The 17,788-nt window shown below is 44.7% G+C and overlaps 1 protein-coding gene across 3 annotated transcripts in view; it reads right to left on the bottom strand.

Moving 5' to 3' along the window:
* Positions 1-229: 229 nt before the first annotated feature.
* Positions 230-17,788, bottom strand: part of SORT1 (sortilin 1) — an 86,945-nt gene continuing 69,386 nt past the window's right edge. For all 3 annotated transcript variants that reach the window (XM_064372733.1, XM_021671940.2, XM_064372732.1), the window contains exons 12-20: positions 17,675-17,777; positions 17,170-17,338; positions 15,966-16,156; positions 14,285-14,474; positions 8,710-8,826; positions 7,702-7,810; positions 5,541-5,647; positions 5,134-5,257; positions 230-4,938 (exon numbers count right to left, since the gene is read on the bottom strand). In XM_064372733.1, coding sequence (XP_064228803.1) covers positions 4,924-4,938; positions 5,134-5,257; positions 5,541-5,647; positions 7,702-7,810; positions 8,710-8,826; positions 14,285-14,474; positions 15,966-16,156; positions 17,170-17,338; positions 17,675-17,777 — 1,125 coding nt within the window. In that variant the 3' untranslated portion in view covers positions 230-4,923. The remainder of the gene's footprint in view (positions 4,939-5,133; positions 5,258-5,540; positions 5,648-7,701; positions 7,811-8,709; positions 8,827-14,284; positions 14,475-15,965; positions 16,157-17,169; positions 17,339-17,674; positions 17,778-17,788) is intronic.

The following is a 17,788-nucleotide window of genomic DNA, read 5'->3' as shown; positions in this document are numbered from 1 at the left end:
AAGCAAGAAAACGAAGAATAAAATTAGGTAATTTATGGGGAAAATGGCTCACAAAAATGTGAGCTATTCTCCTCATAGATGACCCAATACAGTTCATGCTATAAATGTACAGTCCTGGCTCTTTAACTGGCCTATTCTCTGGTTGCTGAAGTCTGACTCTGAAGCTGGAAAACTGGAAAACTGGAAAAAGTATCATATTAACAAACTGTAGCTTAGTCATTTCAGTAGGTCAGATAACAAAGTCCAGTCTGTTTTATTTTTAACCCAAATATTGCAAATATACAGAAAATTACCAGTACAAAGTTAAACACATTTGGATTTATTTACACAATGCTAAAGAAATTTGAGTTTTATTTCCATTTTGTGGAATTATGGGGTCTGGCTTTAATGTGTAACTGATGTGGGTCACTGAAACTCGATTATCCCACCTCACATGCAATTTTCTGTCCCAAGGGAATAGAAAACTTGGGATTTTAGGGCACATGCAGTAATGATCTTAATACTGCTTTACACTTTCATAGGAAGGCAGCTGTCCCACAGCTTGGGGAAGGACCACATGCTCAGAAAGGGAATGAGAGAGGAGAGAGGGTTGAACAACAGGCACATGGGGACCCTGAGCATTTCTGTGCACGAGGATAAGGAGAGTATGACTAAAACTCTCCTCCCTAGAGGTCCAAACACAGGAGGTGGGCCAAATCATCAAGGAACAGTCAGTCACCCGCTTGTGGCTGAGGGCATGCGGAGGATGAGAACTACATTAAGGATCTGGGGCATAGCAATAAATCATTACCATGTACACTATACAGTTTATACATGTATATATGTACACACACATATATATATAAAGGTACAGATTAGTTTATGTTATTCCTTATAAACAAGTACACTTAAGAATGTACTGGTGTGAAGAAATGCATACTGCAAGTTGTTTCAAATTAATGTTCTGACTCTTATTGTTATTATAATGCAACATAACCCAGAAATCAACATGCTCCTGCTATTTCAATGATGCTTCATGAGGGCAAGGCCTGGGCTCTGCTAGGGCAGGATGGTGCTCCTAGAGCTGCTACCTGAGCTGGACAAACCCGTGGCAGATGGAACAGAAAGTCTGGCACCTGCTGACTCTGGCCCTCCCTTCACTTCATCACACAGCAAATCTTAAAACTTTGGTTTTGTTCAAAGGACGTTTAAGCCCATGTTCATTTTCCTGATTCAGGGAAGATGGCAGCAAAGTTGAAAGACGAATCCCTTCCCGTTTTAGCAGTTCCAAGTATCCTGGACGCATATGGGGGCGAGGGGCTACACTGACAGTGAGCAGAATGCGCTCTAGGTCATTGTGGACAGGTGTGGGGCTCCTGAGAGTGCTGCTAAAAGGAAACAGGGAACCTCTACCTGGACGGTTGGCCTGGAAACTAAGTAATGACTAAACACCAGGCCAGCCCTGTTACCTGGGGTGGGTGTGGATGGCCCTGGGCTCCTCTCCTTATCCTGTATTGTGACAAAGGCCATGAGAGAACTAGCTCTGGTTTACAGACTTGATGCAGGAGCCGGAGGTGGCCAGCATATTACCAGCCTCTCACAGATGAAAGGCCAGCTTGGGCATGAGAGGAAGTGAGAAGTCCATTCAAAGGCAGACGTAGATTCTAAGTTCCAGTTACCCCTGATCTATGCACTCTTCTGAGCCTAACCCCAGAACTGTCGCAACTCTCTGAAGGCTTTTCTTCTTCGAAATAGGTTCCCACTGAATTAATAGCCTACAGGAGAGACCAGCCTGGTCTCCAGTCTCACTAAAGCTCAATGCCCCCTTAGGTCCAGAGCAAAAAGAAGAGTGAATTCCTCACCTGGATTTAAGAACTCAGATCACTTTGGACTGGTATGTCCAATCTCTCGTTTTGTTTTGTTGTTTTTTCCCTGAGACAGAGTTTCACTCTGTTGCCCAGGCTGGAGTGCAGTGGTGCGATCTCGGCTCACTGCAACATCTACTTGGTTTGAGTGATTCTCCTGCCTCAGCCTCCTGAGTAGCTGGGATTACAGGTGTCCACTAACACATCCAGCTAACTTTTGCATTTTTAGTATAGATGGGGTTTCACTGTGTTGGCCAGGCTGGTCTTGAACTCCTGACCTCAGGTGATCCACCTGCCTCGGCCTCCCAAAGTGCTGGGATTACAGGTGTGAGACACTGTCCAATCTCTCTTATAATGCTAAATTCCATTGCTGAAGCCTCCAGAAACGATCTCTTCTGCTACATCAAGCCTGGGGGTTTACACAATGATATACTATGTTTTACCTTCAAAGATAATGTTCCTAACATGAGTAGGACAGATTAGAACTCTATATTTTTAGAAGCTGTAACGGATTTGGGCTGTCTTACTCTCCGGCTGAGGGCATACATTTGTGAGTGAGCAGGTTGATAAAGAAAGCTAACTAGTCAATAATGAGAATGTGCCAGGCTGTCTGTCTGTCTTCAAACCAACGGAGCTAGCCAGTCCAGAGTGGAAACCAGGATGAGGAGGGAGACCCATCAGTGGACAGTCCACTCCTGCACTCTTGAGCAGTGACTCTTAATGAGGGGAGGGGCGGTTTCTAAAAACATATTCAAAATTCCCATTACTTTTGTTTCAGCCATGAAAGACAGGAAAATAGAATCTTCTGTTCACCAAGGTGGCAAAAGGGTGCTAAATACTGCTCAGAAAGAAATGCCACTGATCCCTTCCTAAAGAACAGCAAGTCATCAACAAGAAGGCAGCCCTGCTCAAAGAGGTCAGCACTCGCATGCTTTTAAAGGTTTCCAAGAGTTCTGAAGATAGCCAGCCAGCACTGCTTATCACACACACGCGGCGACCCCGAACAACTGACTCCAACCCAAGAACATTGTGAGGTTCAAATGACATCATGTGAGTGAAGGTGCTATGAAAATTTGCCAAGTTCCACAGAAATCCCAGATATCATTATAAGCAAAGAGCCCAAATTTTATATGGTTAGAGAAGAATATTAAGTTTCCTACATCTACTCACAGTTGAGTACATGCTGGGAGAAAGGTGAGTAGTGTAAATAGTTCTTTTCTGGGCACCAAATTTACTTTAGGCAGGAGGGAGGGTGGGACAGAGGCTGATGCTTTGTCATTTGTGAGCTGGTGTATCTTTGGAATTATTTTTAATTTAAAACCATGCAAAATGAATGAGCAAAACGACCACTGTACTCCAGCTCTAACGGTATTAATTATCTCCACAAAATCTGCTTTAACTTTGTTTTCTAAGTGAAGCTCCTGACTCATTTAATTCTACTGCAGTTTCAACATCTCTAAAATTCTCCATCCACTCTCTCCCCTACTTTCCACGCATCTGTTAATCCATTCTGGGGAAGAGAGAACTTAACCATCTGCTCACATTCTGACAAAAGTTAATTTGGCACTTTTTTAAAAAAACTGACTTTCTAGCTACAAAATAAACTAGCAGCAAATGGTATCTACCAAAGAATGTCCCAATCGTAATCACTGGGAGAAACTATGACCAGCACAGTAGCTACATTAAGACCAAAAACTTTCCATATTATATTCCTATATAGCAAATATTCAAGCTGTATTAAAGCTAATTATTGCAACTTTCCATTAGTATATGGCCACTCCAAAATTCACCCAACCACATTCTATAATTTGTTTTAGAGAAATATCAAATGGAAAACTTCTTTCAATTCAAAATAAGAACTTAATGTATCACACAAAGCATCACCTAGACTGGAAGTGTGTTTTCAACTGGTTCCTCCAAAATTTTCATGCCAACAAATTACTTGGTAAAGCCAGAAAAAAGGGGTGAGGAGGAGAGCCTGGTAATAAAATTCTAATTTTTTAAGTCTATAAATCCGAAAACATCTCTAGTCCTGGTTCCATGTACAACAGCAACCTAAGAAGCAGCAGATATGCAGCCATTGTCATGATTCAGCAATGAGCCACACGACAGGTGAAAAGGGAACACGGAAGACTGTGAGGTTCCATCTTCAGGGGGCCACAGTGCGCACCCGACAATCAACTCTAGGGAAGAGATCATTTGGCCTGGGCAGACTTTCAGCCCAGTCTGTACCCTGTCCTTGGGTAAGTCCACTGGCACGCACACAAAGCACAGCTTGAAAGATCTCAGAAGAAACAAGAGTTTCTCTTTTAATAGGTGCTAAATCTAGTCACTTCTCTGCTGTTCCCTTCTTCCGGCCCCAAGTTAAAAATATTGCCCTGTAAGTTTTCCTGATTTACTATGTGGGAATCACATGGTTAAGTTACTTGCCAAAGGGCAATTAACAAGAGTATTGCCTAATTGAAAAGGGGAAAAGAAAAATCACTGTGGTCTGTGGTCTCCAGAAAAAAAAAAAAAAGGAAGTGGGAGCTGTGTGAGAGCTGGTGTGCAGTGTTCTTGGAGTAGGGCTGTCCCCAGATGTTAAAAGCCGGCCAGGCTGTGCCAGCCTCTGCAGCCTCTGTTTTCAGCTCTACAGCTGCTTCGTGTCACCAGCAGAGCCCAGGGATGGTACCAAGTACATTGTGAGAGCTGATGCTGGAGTTGGCAGATGCCCTGGGGCAGGCGCCATGCAGAACACACAGAAGTGGGGTAACTGAAAAGGTCCCTTCGAATTCCATTTCATTTCCCTTAAAAAACAATACAAAAGTCCATACTTTGCAAAGACACAGGACAGGAAATAAGAAGTTAAAGAATTTAAAATGTCCCCCCATTCTCAGAGCCAATTGTAAAAAAGTGCTCAGGGTTCCCCACCCCCACCCTGCATTTCTTTAATGGAGGTCCTTTTGGCTTTGATGGAAGCAGCAGAAACAGAGCTGGGTCCCTCGCAATGGGAAATTTATTTCCCCGAAGTTGGAGCCACAGGGAGTGTAAGAGGTACTGTGATTCCACCATCCATGCTGGGTCCAGCTCCTCTGAAGAGCTATTCCAAGAGGTCCTGAAAAAGACATGCACTATATTACCAACAGACCACAACACTCTTACTTCAAAAGCAATCACCTAGTTTCTGGGCTTGCCAAATCTTAGGGTTATTAAATTGCCTTGGCCCTGGCATATCTTGATCATGAATAGAAGACAGATTTTTTTTCACGTGTCAGCGGGGGGACTACCATTCAAGAAGAAATAGCCTCACCTCATCTGAGTCATCATGATAACCACTTTTATTAGTGTGGGAGGCTGTGTCCAAAGCATCCACACCATCCACGCCATTGGCCTCTGCATGCTGCTGCAGCACAGAGTATCGATGCACCAGGAACCTGTGAACAGAAACCTCCTTAACACTTGTGTGCCCCACAGGGGTGTTTCTTACAGGACTGTGGACTTTCTCAGTTTTATACACTCAGGAATGCATCACAGACACAGAAAGCACAGTCCATGGTTGACATATGAAAATGTAAGACATGAGAAGATTTGGGCCTGATTTTTCAGAAACAGTATTTGCAAGTACCTAGTTTTTGCCAAGAGTAGACTCAGCCATATGCTCTAGACTGGCTTTCTGGCTTGAACTCAGTACCTTGGATTGACTTCCGTGTTCCTTACCTTCCCCCACAGACATATTTCTTCACAATGAGCACTCCTGCTACAACTGTGACCAGCATCAATCCCACGATGGCCAGGATAATTGGAACAGAATTTGACTTGGAATTCTTGAGAAATTAAAACACAAACACAAAAGCTTTTAGGCATGCATATCCTAGGACTGAGGTCAAAGCAGCCACTCATTCCCCTCATCTCTTTATGAATGATCTGTAGTCCTGATGTACTTAATGACGGCTCTTTTCCAACCCCCCAAGATGAACCATCTCAGTGTTACCAGAAGAATATTATAGCTGGCATAGAGTCTTCTGAATTCCACCTGCCTTGAGCCTTCAAATTTGGTGGCTTAAATGTCAACGTTACACTGGAAGCCTTGGCAACTGCCTAGATCAGGTATGACTCCTCTGCACTACCACTGTTCACAAGTCTTGGGGCTTAAGGGTGGAGCAGAAGGGAGACTACTATAACAGTGGGCTGAATGACTCTAGAACAGGGCCATTATCTGGGAAGAAGCTGTGTCAATGCTATACCAGGCAGGCCATTATATGACACCAAGATTTTTTTTTTTACTTAATTTTTGATATGTTATTATAAATAAGCCTTGTCATATCGTTGTTTGCATGTGACCTACCTGCTGGAATATGTGTTTTCAATGTATCCCACTGGAGGCTGAGCTGGATTCTGAAACAAGCTGTGTCCCTGTGGGTGGAAGTCCTGTGCAATCCCACACACAAACACTCTGAGGACAGCCACCAGGAGTCCAAGACAGGGGTGCACAGAAGGAGGAACTCGCCCCCTTACAAATACACACACCCACACACTCCTCTCCCACCATCTCCTTAATCCCACCCCTTGTCAGTCCCTTATCCCTTAGGATGGCAGAGAGGAGGGACTGCAGGTTGTCTAGCTTGACCTCTCCTATTATGGATTAGGAAACGGGCCTGCTGTTTAGCATCTGAAGTCACGCTGCTGGCCTAGTGCTTCCTTATCAAGAGGTTTCTTCTTTACACATCTCCAAATCCACAGGTAGTTGGATTTGGATGCAGTCTCATAACTTTTTTTTTTTTTTTAATTGAGACAGGATCTCAGTCTGTCACCTAGGCTGGAGTGCAGTGGTAAGATCACGACCCACTGCAGCCTTGACCTCCCAGGCTCAGGTGACTCTCTTGCCTCAGCGTCCTGAGTAGCTGGTACTACAGGCACGCACCACCATGTCCAGCTACTTTTTTTTTTTTTTTTAAAGATGGGGTTTCTCCATGTTGCCCAGGCTGGTCTCAAACTACTGGCCTCAACTGATCTGCCCACCTCAGCCTCCCAAAGTGCTGGGACTATACAGGTGTGAGCCACTGCGCCTGACAGGTAACTTGTTCTTAATCAAAACCAGCCCATCACCATAGCTCAATTTTTCACTTTGAAGATACTTAACATGACTTGGTCAAAGATCACCCTACCTATTGCCCAGTGCTCTTCTCTTCCACACACGCACACCTCCAGGTCATGGCCCTTCGGTCTTTTTTTTGGATATGGAATCTTGCTCTGTGGCCCAGGCTGGAGTGCAGCGGTGGGATCTTGACTCACTGCAACTCCCACCTCTTGGGTTCACATGATTCTCCTGCTTCAGCCTCTCAAGTGACTGGGACTACAGGTGTGCACCACTACAGCCAACTAATTTTTTTAATTTTAATTTTTGTATTTTTAGTAGAGACAGGGTTTACTCTGTTGGCCAGGCTGGTCTCGAACTCCTGACCTCAGTGATCTGCCCACCTCAGACTCCCAAAGTGCTGGTATTACAGGTGTGAGCCACTGCGCCTGGCCCACAGACAACCTTTTTGGGCTTTTCTAAATGATTCTTGGCCTCAGAAATTTCCTTTTTGGGCTTTTCTAAATGACTCTCAGTCTCAGAATTTTCCACAACTGTATGATTTTAAGAATTTTACAACTTTACAGAATTTCATCCCCCCACCCTCAATAAGAAAAGAGCTTTCAGTAGGGTGAGCTTATCACCGGGTTACATGACCCATCCTTCATGCTAACAGCCACCTATGTATAGGGAAGCCTGACCACTTTGTATCATTAACAAAACTCCCAATGCTTTAACTTTGATTTTTCTTGGCAGAACACAAAATCCTATTTGTACCTGAAAACTAGACCTACTTTAACATACCTGCTTTTCTGGACTCAAAAAGTTGCTTGTGCATTTCTTTTTCAAGTCTTTTACTTCTCGAACTGGATTTACCCCACCCTGGCATTTGTCCCCTGGAATTTTCCGGTACCTACCAGGCAGAGAAGATTTGATAACATAAGATAAGGATGTATTCCTGGGTCCCTGCCTATTTCTTGGAAACATGACTTGAAAAGTTGCCAAAAAACTTCCCATCCATATGTCATCTTTCAGGCCTGGGGGATGTCCACAGGGATGTTTTGGGGGATATTTTGTGTAGTTTCAGGCCTTGAGCAAACTAAGCATCTCTGTCCCCTGCTGCCAGGAACATGCCTGTTCTTTCTACCTAAGAGGCTGTGCCAAACAAATGTGACCCCAAAAAAGCTCGTTAACAAGTGGTACAAAATGGGAGGGGAGAAGCTATCAGGGGAGGGAGGTAATGAGGACCCTTTAGGGCAGCATGTCCAATATGGTGGCTACTGAAACTAAAATTGATTAAAATGAAAATTTCATTTCCTCGGTTATAATAGTGTCCACGGCCATGTGTGGCTAGTGACTACCACATTGGACACAGCAAATTATAGAACACTTTCATCACCAAAGAAAGTCCTATCAGACAGAGCTCTCCCTGCCTGTGCCTAAACTGTGCCAGATGAGCAATGGACATTCATGGCGGATGGGACGCTTCTGTCGTGCTGCCTGTAGGCCCCTTGCCTCTCCTCCCTGCCTGGGGGTTGTGAGCAGAAGGCAGGGGTGCAGGATCTGGCCGAGCTTGTTCTCCCGCCCTCTGCCTCGTGGTGTTGGTGGGGCTGAGTCCTCTGACACCAAGCACCTGTGGCTCACCTCTTGTAGCTGTCCCTTGAGGGAGGCCTTCACATCCTGCTGCCCCCCACAACCCCTCCAAAAAGAGTGCTCTGAAGTAGGGCTTGGATCTCAGTGTGGAGAGAAGCAGTTTTCATTCTGAACAAGGACACCTCATCTGTCATGACAAGGGAGAAAAGGCCACCTCACCCATTTGTTGTTAGGTGTTCTTCTCTTCCGTACAGACAAAACTCCAGGTCGTGGCCCTTCAGTTCCGGCTGCTCCACACACTTGGAGTCATTTTCTGGACGGTAGTAGCCAAAATCACTGCAAGAGTCAGCAAATAAAGTACCTTTCAGAGCAGCTGGAAGACAGTAAGTGACTAGCAATGAAGGGTTATGTGGGGCAGTGGATGCTTAACATTCCAGTCCTGGGTTGTTAGAAAGTAGCTCAGGAAGGCCTGTGACACCTCTGAAGGAGATTCACTTAGGAAAACCAACATGCAGAGGGCTTCTTTTTCTGAGATGGAGTCTCGCTGTCGCCCAGGCTGGAGTACAGTGGTGCCATTTCGGCTCACTGCAATCTCCACCTCTGGGGTTCAAGTGACCTTGCCTCAGCCTCCTGAGTAGCTGGGATTACAGGCACGTGCCACCACACCCAGCTAATTTTTTCATTTTTAGTAGAGATGGGGTTTCATCATGTTGGTCAGGCTGGTCTCGAACTCCTGACTTCGTGATACGCCCATCTTGGCCTCCCAAAGTGCTGGGATTACAGGGACAAGCCACCATGCCCGGCTAGAGAGAGCTTTATTGAGGAAAAGCAGCTTATGGGTCTGACCTGGTGGGTGTAGGACTAGCTAGGGTCCCAAGGCCGTGCACTGCAGGCAGCTCAGGCACAGGGCGGGGACTGATGCAGCCTGCAGTAGGGTGGGGACCCACACAGAAACCTCAGCATCAGCAGCAGCTCTCAATTCAGGGATAGTTGGCAAATCTTTTCTTTTTTTTTTTTTTTTTTTGTTGAGACAGGGTCTTGCTCTCTTGTCCAGGCTGGAGGATAGTGGCATGAACACTGTAGTCTCAATCCCCTGGGCTCACGTGATCTTCCCACTTCAGCCTCCTAAGTAGCTGGAACCACAGGCACGTATCACCATGCTAAGCTAATTTTTTGTAAAGATGAAGTCCTGCCATATTGCTCAGGCTGGTTTTGAACTACTGGGCTCAAGTGATCCATCCACCTCAGATTCCCAAAGTGCTGGCATTACAGGCGTCAACCACTGTGCTTGGCTAATTTTTGTATTTTTTGTAAAGACAGGGTCTTGCCGTATTGCCCAGCCTGATGTCAAACTCCTGAACTTAAGGGATCCACCTGCCTCAGTCTCCCAATGTTTTGGGATTACAGGCATGAGTCACTGTGCCCAGGCTAAAATTCTTTTCTTTACCTCCAAATGTCATTATGACGTTGCCCTTGCGGTACATTGCAAATTTTTTCTGTCTTCCTCACTTCTGTTCCTCTTAGCTTCTTATATAGTCTTTGCCTCCCATTCTACTCCATCTCTCCATAGTGCCATCCACTGCTCTCCCCAAAGAAACAATGTCTGCTGACAATCTCCAGGCTGACTCCCCATGAGCATCCTTGGTCCCACTCCTCCAACCTGCCCTGCGGCCTTGCTTCCCTGAGTATGAGGGGAACAATCAATCTCTCCCACTCAGCTGGCAGCTTCTCCTTAGCCTGCGTATGTCTTGACCTTAGAAATTATTTCCTTAACCCACCTCTCCCTTACTACCCACATGTGTCAAAAGAATATTTTTTTACTTGTCCTATTTTATGCATTTGTTTTTTCTTCCATGCATTTTGGCTTTGACCCCCTCTGCAACTTTGAAAATGAGTGTCTGGGCTGGGCGTAGTGGCTCACACCTATAATATTAGCACTTTGGGAGGCTGAGGCGGGCAGATTACTTGAGGTCAGGAGTTCAAGACCAGCCTGGCCAAGATAGAGAAACCCCATCTCTACTAAAAATACAAACAATTAGCCGGGTACAGTGGCATGCGCCTGTAATCCCAGCTACTCGGGAGGCTGAGGCAGGAGAATCGCTTGGACACGGGAGGCGGAGGTTGCGGTGAGCCGATATCACAACACTGTACTCCAGCCTGGGTGACAGAGCGAGACTTCATCTCAAAAAAAAAAAAAAAAAGAAAAGAAAAGAAAAGAAAAAAGAAAATGAGTGTTTGCAGTACCCCCAAGGCTCAACAATCATCAAATTCAGTGGAGTCGTCTCTGGTCACATTCTTCCAGACCACCCATTCTGCAGCATCTGACACACCGTTGTGCCCCTGCCCACCCTGGCAATGGCAAAGCTGCACTCATCTGTTTCTCTGGCCACCGCATGCTCTTCTTTTTTCCCAACCCATAAATGTAGTCTTTTGCCAGGGGGTCGGGGGGAGGTAGAATGCATTCTCTTGCTTTTTCTACATCTGTTCTCACTTAGTGATAACAACTATTTTGGGGTTACAACTAAAACTTCCAGGTTTTACCACTCTCAAGTTCTAATCCTGTATTTCAAATACATGCTGGATATCACCACCTAAATATGCTGACAAAACCTCAAAGAAACAAGACGTTTCTCCTTTGTGCCAGACTCTCCTTATCCCTTCCGTATTTGCCCATGACACTGCTTCCTTCCCACTATCTCAGTGGAACATTTAGCCTGAGCATCCTCCTTTCGGACCCTTACTTCTTTATCATGGCTACTATGACTTCCCCAATGGCCTATCTTCCAGAACACCCTTCCTTGATTGTGCTGTTGGTGTCTCTGCTCACGGCAGTCCACTGGCTGACGACCTGCTTCTTCCCAGATGCTCATGTTCGAATCCTACCATTTGTCAATGCTCAGCTCATACCACCTCCTCAACAAGGCCTTCTTTGACCCACTTCCTTTCAGCTCTAGATGAAATATTCTCTTCCTTTTCTAAATCCCCATGGCACCTGCCACCTTCTGTTTTGCAACAAATTTTCCATTATCACTTTTTTCATTGCCTATGCACAGTGGGTATTCAATGAGTATTTGGGGAATATACAGATGCCGCTTGTACTTCAAGGTTTTCCTGTTAAGTATTTAGGAGAGTGGGTATAGAGAACAAAAGATGCTGAGATATCACCCCTCCTATAACAAGAGGAAATTCGGGTGAGAGTTTTAGGTACTCAATCCAAAAATTCTGGATTTTTGTGAGTACCCTTCTCACTCATAAAGGACCCAATTTCCAAACATGTGGGCTCTGGAGGTGAGATGCCACTTTCACATCCCAGCTCTTCCAATTCCCATGAGCAAGTCAGTCACGTCCTCTCTGTTGTGAGGCTAAATGTAAATTGCCTAGGATAGTGCCTAGCACAGAGTTAGTGCTCAATAAATGTTAGTTGCTATCATGCTTACTATATTATTATTAAATATAATATGCTCCCAAGAAATCTGGGGCTTAATGGTGGAAGCAAACCTATAAATAGTAATTAAAGGGCCGGGAGCGGTGGCTCACACCTGTAATCCCAGCACTTTGGGAGGTTGAGGTGGACAGATCACCTGAGGTCGGGAGTTTGAGACCAGCCTGACCAACATGGATAAACCCTATCACTACTAAAAATACAAAATTAGCAGGGTGTGGTGGTGCATGTCTGTAATCTCAACTACTCAGGAGGCTGAGGCAGGAGAATTACTTGAACTCGGGAGGCAGAGATTGCAGTGAGCTGAGATTTGGCCTGGGCAACAAGAGTGAAACTCTATCTCAAAAAAAAAAGTAATTAAAACAAAGTAAGTGCTGTAATAGAACTCTGGGGGTCTAGATGAGGGAAAGCTCATCTAGTGGTGATACCTGAGTTAAGTATGAAAGGCTAAGTGGGAAGTTGCCAGACTTGGGGGTAAAGCAGGGACTGTGGAGAGACTTTCCAGGCAGAGGAGGCATCATGTGCAACGGCATGGAGCTCTGAAGAACCATGGCATAGTTGGAGAAGAGCAGAAGCACAGGTGAAGAGCCTGGCATACATGGAGTCAAGGATGGGAGAGAATCCTTTAGAGTATTACAGGTTCATTGATGACCTCTAGCCCTACTGGAACACCAAAGGTGATCCTTACGGAAACAGAGAAGGGAGGACCCTTGAGCATGCCACACACAGGTGTGAGCCACGCAGGAGGAATCACACTGCAACAGAACTGCATTTTGGTTCGAACTCTATTCTATTGTTATCTGTGGTTTGAGAGAACATCATGTGCAGGGCCACGGCTCCTATCTGCCTGCCTTCTTTGTCCAAATCCTTTAGGATCTACTTTTATTTTGTGTCAGTATCTTTTGCAGGTATCAAGTTCCACAGATTATATCTGTGATGTGAAGCAGTTCCGCTCATTTGCCTGAAAATTACCTCATTTAAACTATCCAGGGACTCCTTGCCCTTATATAATCAAGTAACCCTATGCCAGCCAAGTAACTAATCCTTAAGCCTGGATGGTCCTGAACTCCAGGGAGTCCACTTTGATGGCCTCTAAACCTTGATGGGACCATGACTATACTGATGTCACCTCTAGTCTTAGGACCAACCACCATCTCTCTGTCTTTATTCTTGGAAAGGATCCAAAACCTAGTGTCCCACCTGCTGAGCTCATGCTGTCAGGCTGTTTTCTTTCTCTTTTTTGAGATGGGGTCTCGTCATATTGCTCAGGGTGGTCTTGAACTCCTGACCTCAGGTGATCCACCCACCTAGGGCTCCCAAAGTGCCGGGTTTATAGGCATGAGCCACCGTGCCAGGTCTCAGGCTGTTTTCTCAAGTCCAATTTCCTCTTTGCTCCTCTACCACTTTTTTTGGTGTTTTTGTCTTTTCATTTTCTACAGATTTTTGTTTGTATTATTCTCTTCTTTCTTATATCACTTCTCTCCTTCCCACCACTGTCAGCTAAGGATTTCTGGGGTTTGTGGCTGGTTCTGCCCAATAATTAACTGTCTAATGTGATTATATTATCTGTCCAATTATTAACAATTTTGGTTTCCTTTCTCTGTACCTCAGTTTCTTTGATAAGAAGCAGCAGTTCTACACTCATGGGGAAAAGGGTTTCAATTTTTTTGAGACAACAGTCTTGGCTGGGTGCGGTGGCTCATGCCTGTAATCCCAGCACTTTGGAAGGCCAAGGTGAGTGGATCACAAAGTCAGAAGTTCGAGACCAGCCTGGCCAATATGGTGAAACCTTGTCTCTACTAAAAATACAAAAATTACCCGAGTTTGGTGGCAGGTGCCTGTAGTCCCAGCTACTTAGGAGGCTGAGGCAGGAGAATTGCTTGAACCTGGGAGGTGGAAGTAGCAGTGAGCTGAGATCATGCCATTGCACTCCAGCCTGGGTAACAAGAGCGAGACTCCATCTCAAAAAACAAAAAGAGTCTCACTCTGTAGCCCAGGCTAGAGTGCAGTAACACAATCTTGGCTTACTGCAACGTTTGCCTCCCAGGTTCAAGTGATTCTTGTGTCTTAGCCACCTGAGCAGCTAGGATTACAGGCATGCATCACCATGCCTGGCTAATTTTTTTTTTTTTTTTTTTTTGGTAGAGATGGGGTTTCACCATGTTGGCCAGGCTGGTCTTGAACTCCTAGCCTCAAGTGATCCATCCACCTTGGCCTCCCAAAGTGCTGGGATTATAGGTGTGAGCCATTGCACCCAGCTGGATTTCAATATTTGTTAGCCGTATAAGGAAACTGTCTTTCACCTCCTCCAACAGGGAAAGGGAGACAAAGTAATCTGGGGAATGCTGATACCAGAGAAAGTCCTCCAGGGAACAGAGGCAGATGGAGGGCTGCTTGGTCACAACATAGTCTCGACCATTCTGACACACGGATGACTTGCGTAGCCGCAGAAACTGTTCTTTATAGCCCAAAATGCAGCCATCTTCATAATCTTCAGGGTCTGTGGAGTGTGCCAGCCATATGGTATAGTCCTTCTCTTCACCTAAAGGAGAGACAGACTGTTCAGGAAAGTGCACAGCACAGAATCCACCCACGGGAGGCAGCTGCCAGGCTATAGGAAGAACAAGGAGAGGGAAAGTGGGAATGTCTGAATCAACCTATTGCTTCATTTTGGAATTGCAAACAAAAAGTTACATTAGTCTAGAGCCTACTAGCAATTGCATTTCCTCGTGCCAGAAGAGTATTCTTTCCATCTCAACATCCATCTGAGGACTAGGAAAAACTCTATTTGTTTTGAATTGGGAAGATGGATAGAAAATCTCTGAAGTTCCTTCCAAACTAAAAGGCTGCTGTCTGTGTGTCTTGCACACCTACATCCCCAGTCAGCAGGAGCTGTCATAGGTAAGCAACTAGATATTCTCCACTCAGGGCCAGAGAGCTCTTTGTTTAGGACAAGATACTAATTAGCCAAGAGCACAGGTTCAATTTCACCATGTGTTCGTCGGCTTAAAGCAGAAGGGAAAACATCCACTTCCTAGACTTCTAGCTCTAGTTGACCGGTTTTCAAATGCAGATTGTTGATAAACATGGTTTCTGGCTTAGTATGTCGTATCATCTACTGGAAAAACGACTCAAAGCCTGTGACCTAAAGACAGTGGATTAGGTTTTTATCCTTCGGGATATGAAGACCAGCATAGAGCCCGATAAAGAGCAGGTGCTTAACAAATCTTTTAATGACATTAAACTTTAGGGGTAACTGGAGATCTGCCTGCTGAGGGGAGAACTCCTAAGCCAGCTTCTGTATAGCCTACTGAATGGATTTAGAAGACAGCGACCCTCAGGCATTAAATCTATTTGAACGTCTTATGGAAGAGTAAGGTTCAAACCAAGGGTCTGTTCCCTCAGGAGTCACTGAATCAACATGCTGAGGAAATGAGCCCATGACACAATCTCAAAGCACCAAATTGAACTGAAGTTGAATTTGGAACTTAACGTCTGCAAACGTTAAGTCTTTTATTGTATTATGCCAGCTCGCGACTACAGGTCATCCTTTCTCCAGCGTTTTTCTTTATCCTACTTATTTCTTAGTATAATGCCAGCACCTTTGTTTGGCACTGAGGTCAGGGTTTGCTTGTGACACTTCAGGAACACTGTGCAATGAACACTGTGAATCCTTTTCTGAAGCTATTTTCTGGGCCTTTAATATTGCTTAATGTTGAAATGATAATATTTTGGATATATTAAGCTTATTTTATTACTATCACCTTCCTTTTCACTTTTATAACGTAGCTGACAGAATAATTTCAATGACATATGGGGCCCTCATATTTCTCATGGACAGTGCTAGCACCAAGAAGGAGGCTGTTTTTCTGATGCCATTCCATTACTTAATCACCCACAAAAAACATCTGTCAATCCTCTTTCATATGCATATGTATCTGCTGATTTCAGCCAAAATAAATTAAACCATATTGATTATTTAGGAAAATGGGCTTACAAGTTTCTGGTAGAAAAGGTCAAAGGAGACACTCACAGTTCCTTTCAAGGATATCTTTAAAATCAATGGTGTAGGAGACCCACTGACTGGTCAGGAAAGATTCTGTGAAGCCCCAAATGCTGATATTCATGGACCTAGCTCCAGGTTCTGAAGCTAGGCCAGTGAAATAGATGGGGTCCCTGGTGAATGTGTAGGTTTGCCAGCATTGACCTTCGTCTGTGGAGAACCTGAAACCACAATTAGAGAAAGATCATGACAGAGGATCAATGTGTACTGGGAATTCAGGAAACCACTCTGGCTGTTTGATCCCGAACCAGACAAAACCCCTTATATTTAGGTGATGGCTTATTGGCTCACAACTATTTTAACTTTTTTTTTTTTTTTTGAGATGGAGTCTGCTCTGTTACTAGGCTGGAGTGCAGTGGCTGCAATCTCAGCTCACTGCAATCTCCACCTCCCGGGTTCAATCGATTCTTGTGCCTCAGCCTCCTGAGTAGCTGGGATTACAAACACATGCCACCACACCCAGCTAATTTTTATATTTTTAGTAGAGGCGGGGTTTCACCATGTTGGCCAGGATGGTCTTGTTTTTTCCTGACCTCGTGATCCACCTGCCAATGGGATTACAGGTGTGAGCCACTGCACCCAGCCAACTATTTTAACTTTTAGTGTCTGTGGTTAACAGGCTAGGGAAAAGAGATTAATTCAGAGTATGAAAGTAAATACCTTTACAGAAATTATTTCAAAGGAAAGAGAGGAGAGTGACTCAGGTAAGAACTGGTTTTAAATTAATAAATTCAAGGCTGGACGTGGTGCATGGCCTTGAAATAAATAATAATTAATTATTCCAATTAATATTGAAATAATATTAGAGACAAGGTCTTGCTATGTTGCCCAGACTGGTCTTGAACTCCTGGGCTCAGGTGATCCTCCTGCTTTGGCCTCCCAAAGTGATGGAATTACAGGCACCGCACCCAACCCAGAAAGAATGTTTTTAAGAAGTGACAAATTTGTTAGCTAGAGGCAGTCAGAGGAAAAAGCAATGCCATTTAATCTGTGCTGCCAATTAAAAGCAATCCTTTCTAGAATCTTTTTTTTTTTTTCCTTTCTAGAATCTTATACAGCTCTGTCGAATGTAAAAATTTGAATCATGGTCTGTAACATCCCCCTAGTAAACTGAAGAACATTCCCCCAGTTGCCCTCTATGCAGACAGTGTGTGTGAGATGAGCTCATGCATACTTAATCACATTGATAGGACGGCTGCTGTGCTCAATGGCCACAATGATGCCTCCAGAATCCAGGATGGTGTAATAGTGGGGTCCTTCCAGCATCTTTGTCCAGGAGTAACCCCCATCATCTGAGATGTACACATCTGGAACCATAACTGAGATGGCATCCCCCACGCTACCTGCAACATAATCCGCCATCTCATCAGCACAAATAGGCAATGAAACGGAGAGGATTTACTCATGAGAGAATAATTCTGAATGAATTTATTCTGATTATTTCCCATCAAGCCTCTTTTAGTAGGAAAGAAGGCTCCCCAAAACTTGGGAGAAATTGTGTTGCTCTTTCTGATGGGAGTTGATGAAAAACCCAAAGTATTGTTATAATGTAAGAAATTCTACCAAAGGAATGTAAAAACATCCACAGTGTTTCTTCTCAAAGGGTTCAGAGCCTGTGGCTAAGTTTCGGTGTGCTCAGCCACTGTTCCAGCTGGAGGTGGTGGGTGGGAGCTCCTTACCATGAGCAATGACAATGCCTACGGCATTTGGCTCTGAGAGTGGGGCCATTGGAACATTCAGTTTCTGGGAGATGCTGTATGAAGCATGAATATGAAGGCTGCACTGTGAAGAAA

This window comes from Aotus nancymaae, unplaced genomic scaffold, assembly GCF_030222135.1.
Source record: "Aotus nancymaae isolate 86718 unplaced genomic scaffold, 86718_ANA_hifiasm-v0.15.2.pri h1tg000007l, whole genome shotgun sequence".
Taxonomy (NCBI): Eukaryota; Metazoa; Chordata; class Mammalia; order Primates; family Aotidae; genus Aotus; species Aotus nancymaae.
The sequence above is the reverse complement of the archived record's forward strand: the minus strand, read 5'-3'. Positions and strand labels throughout refer to the sequence as shown.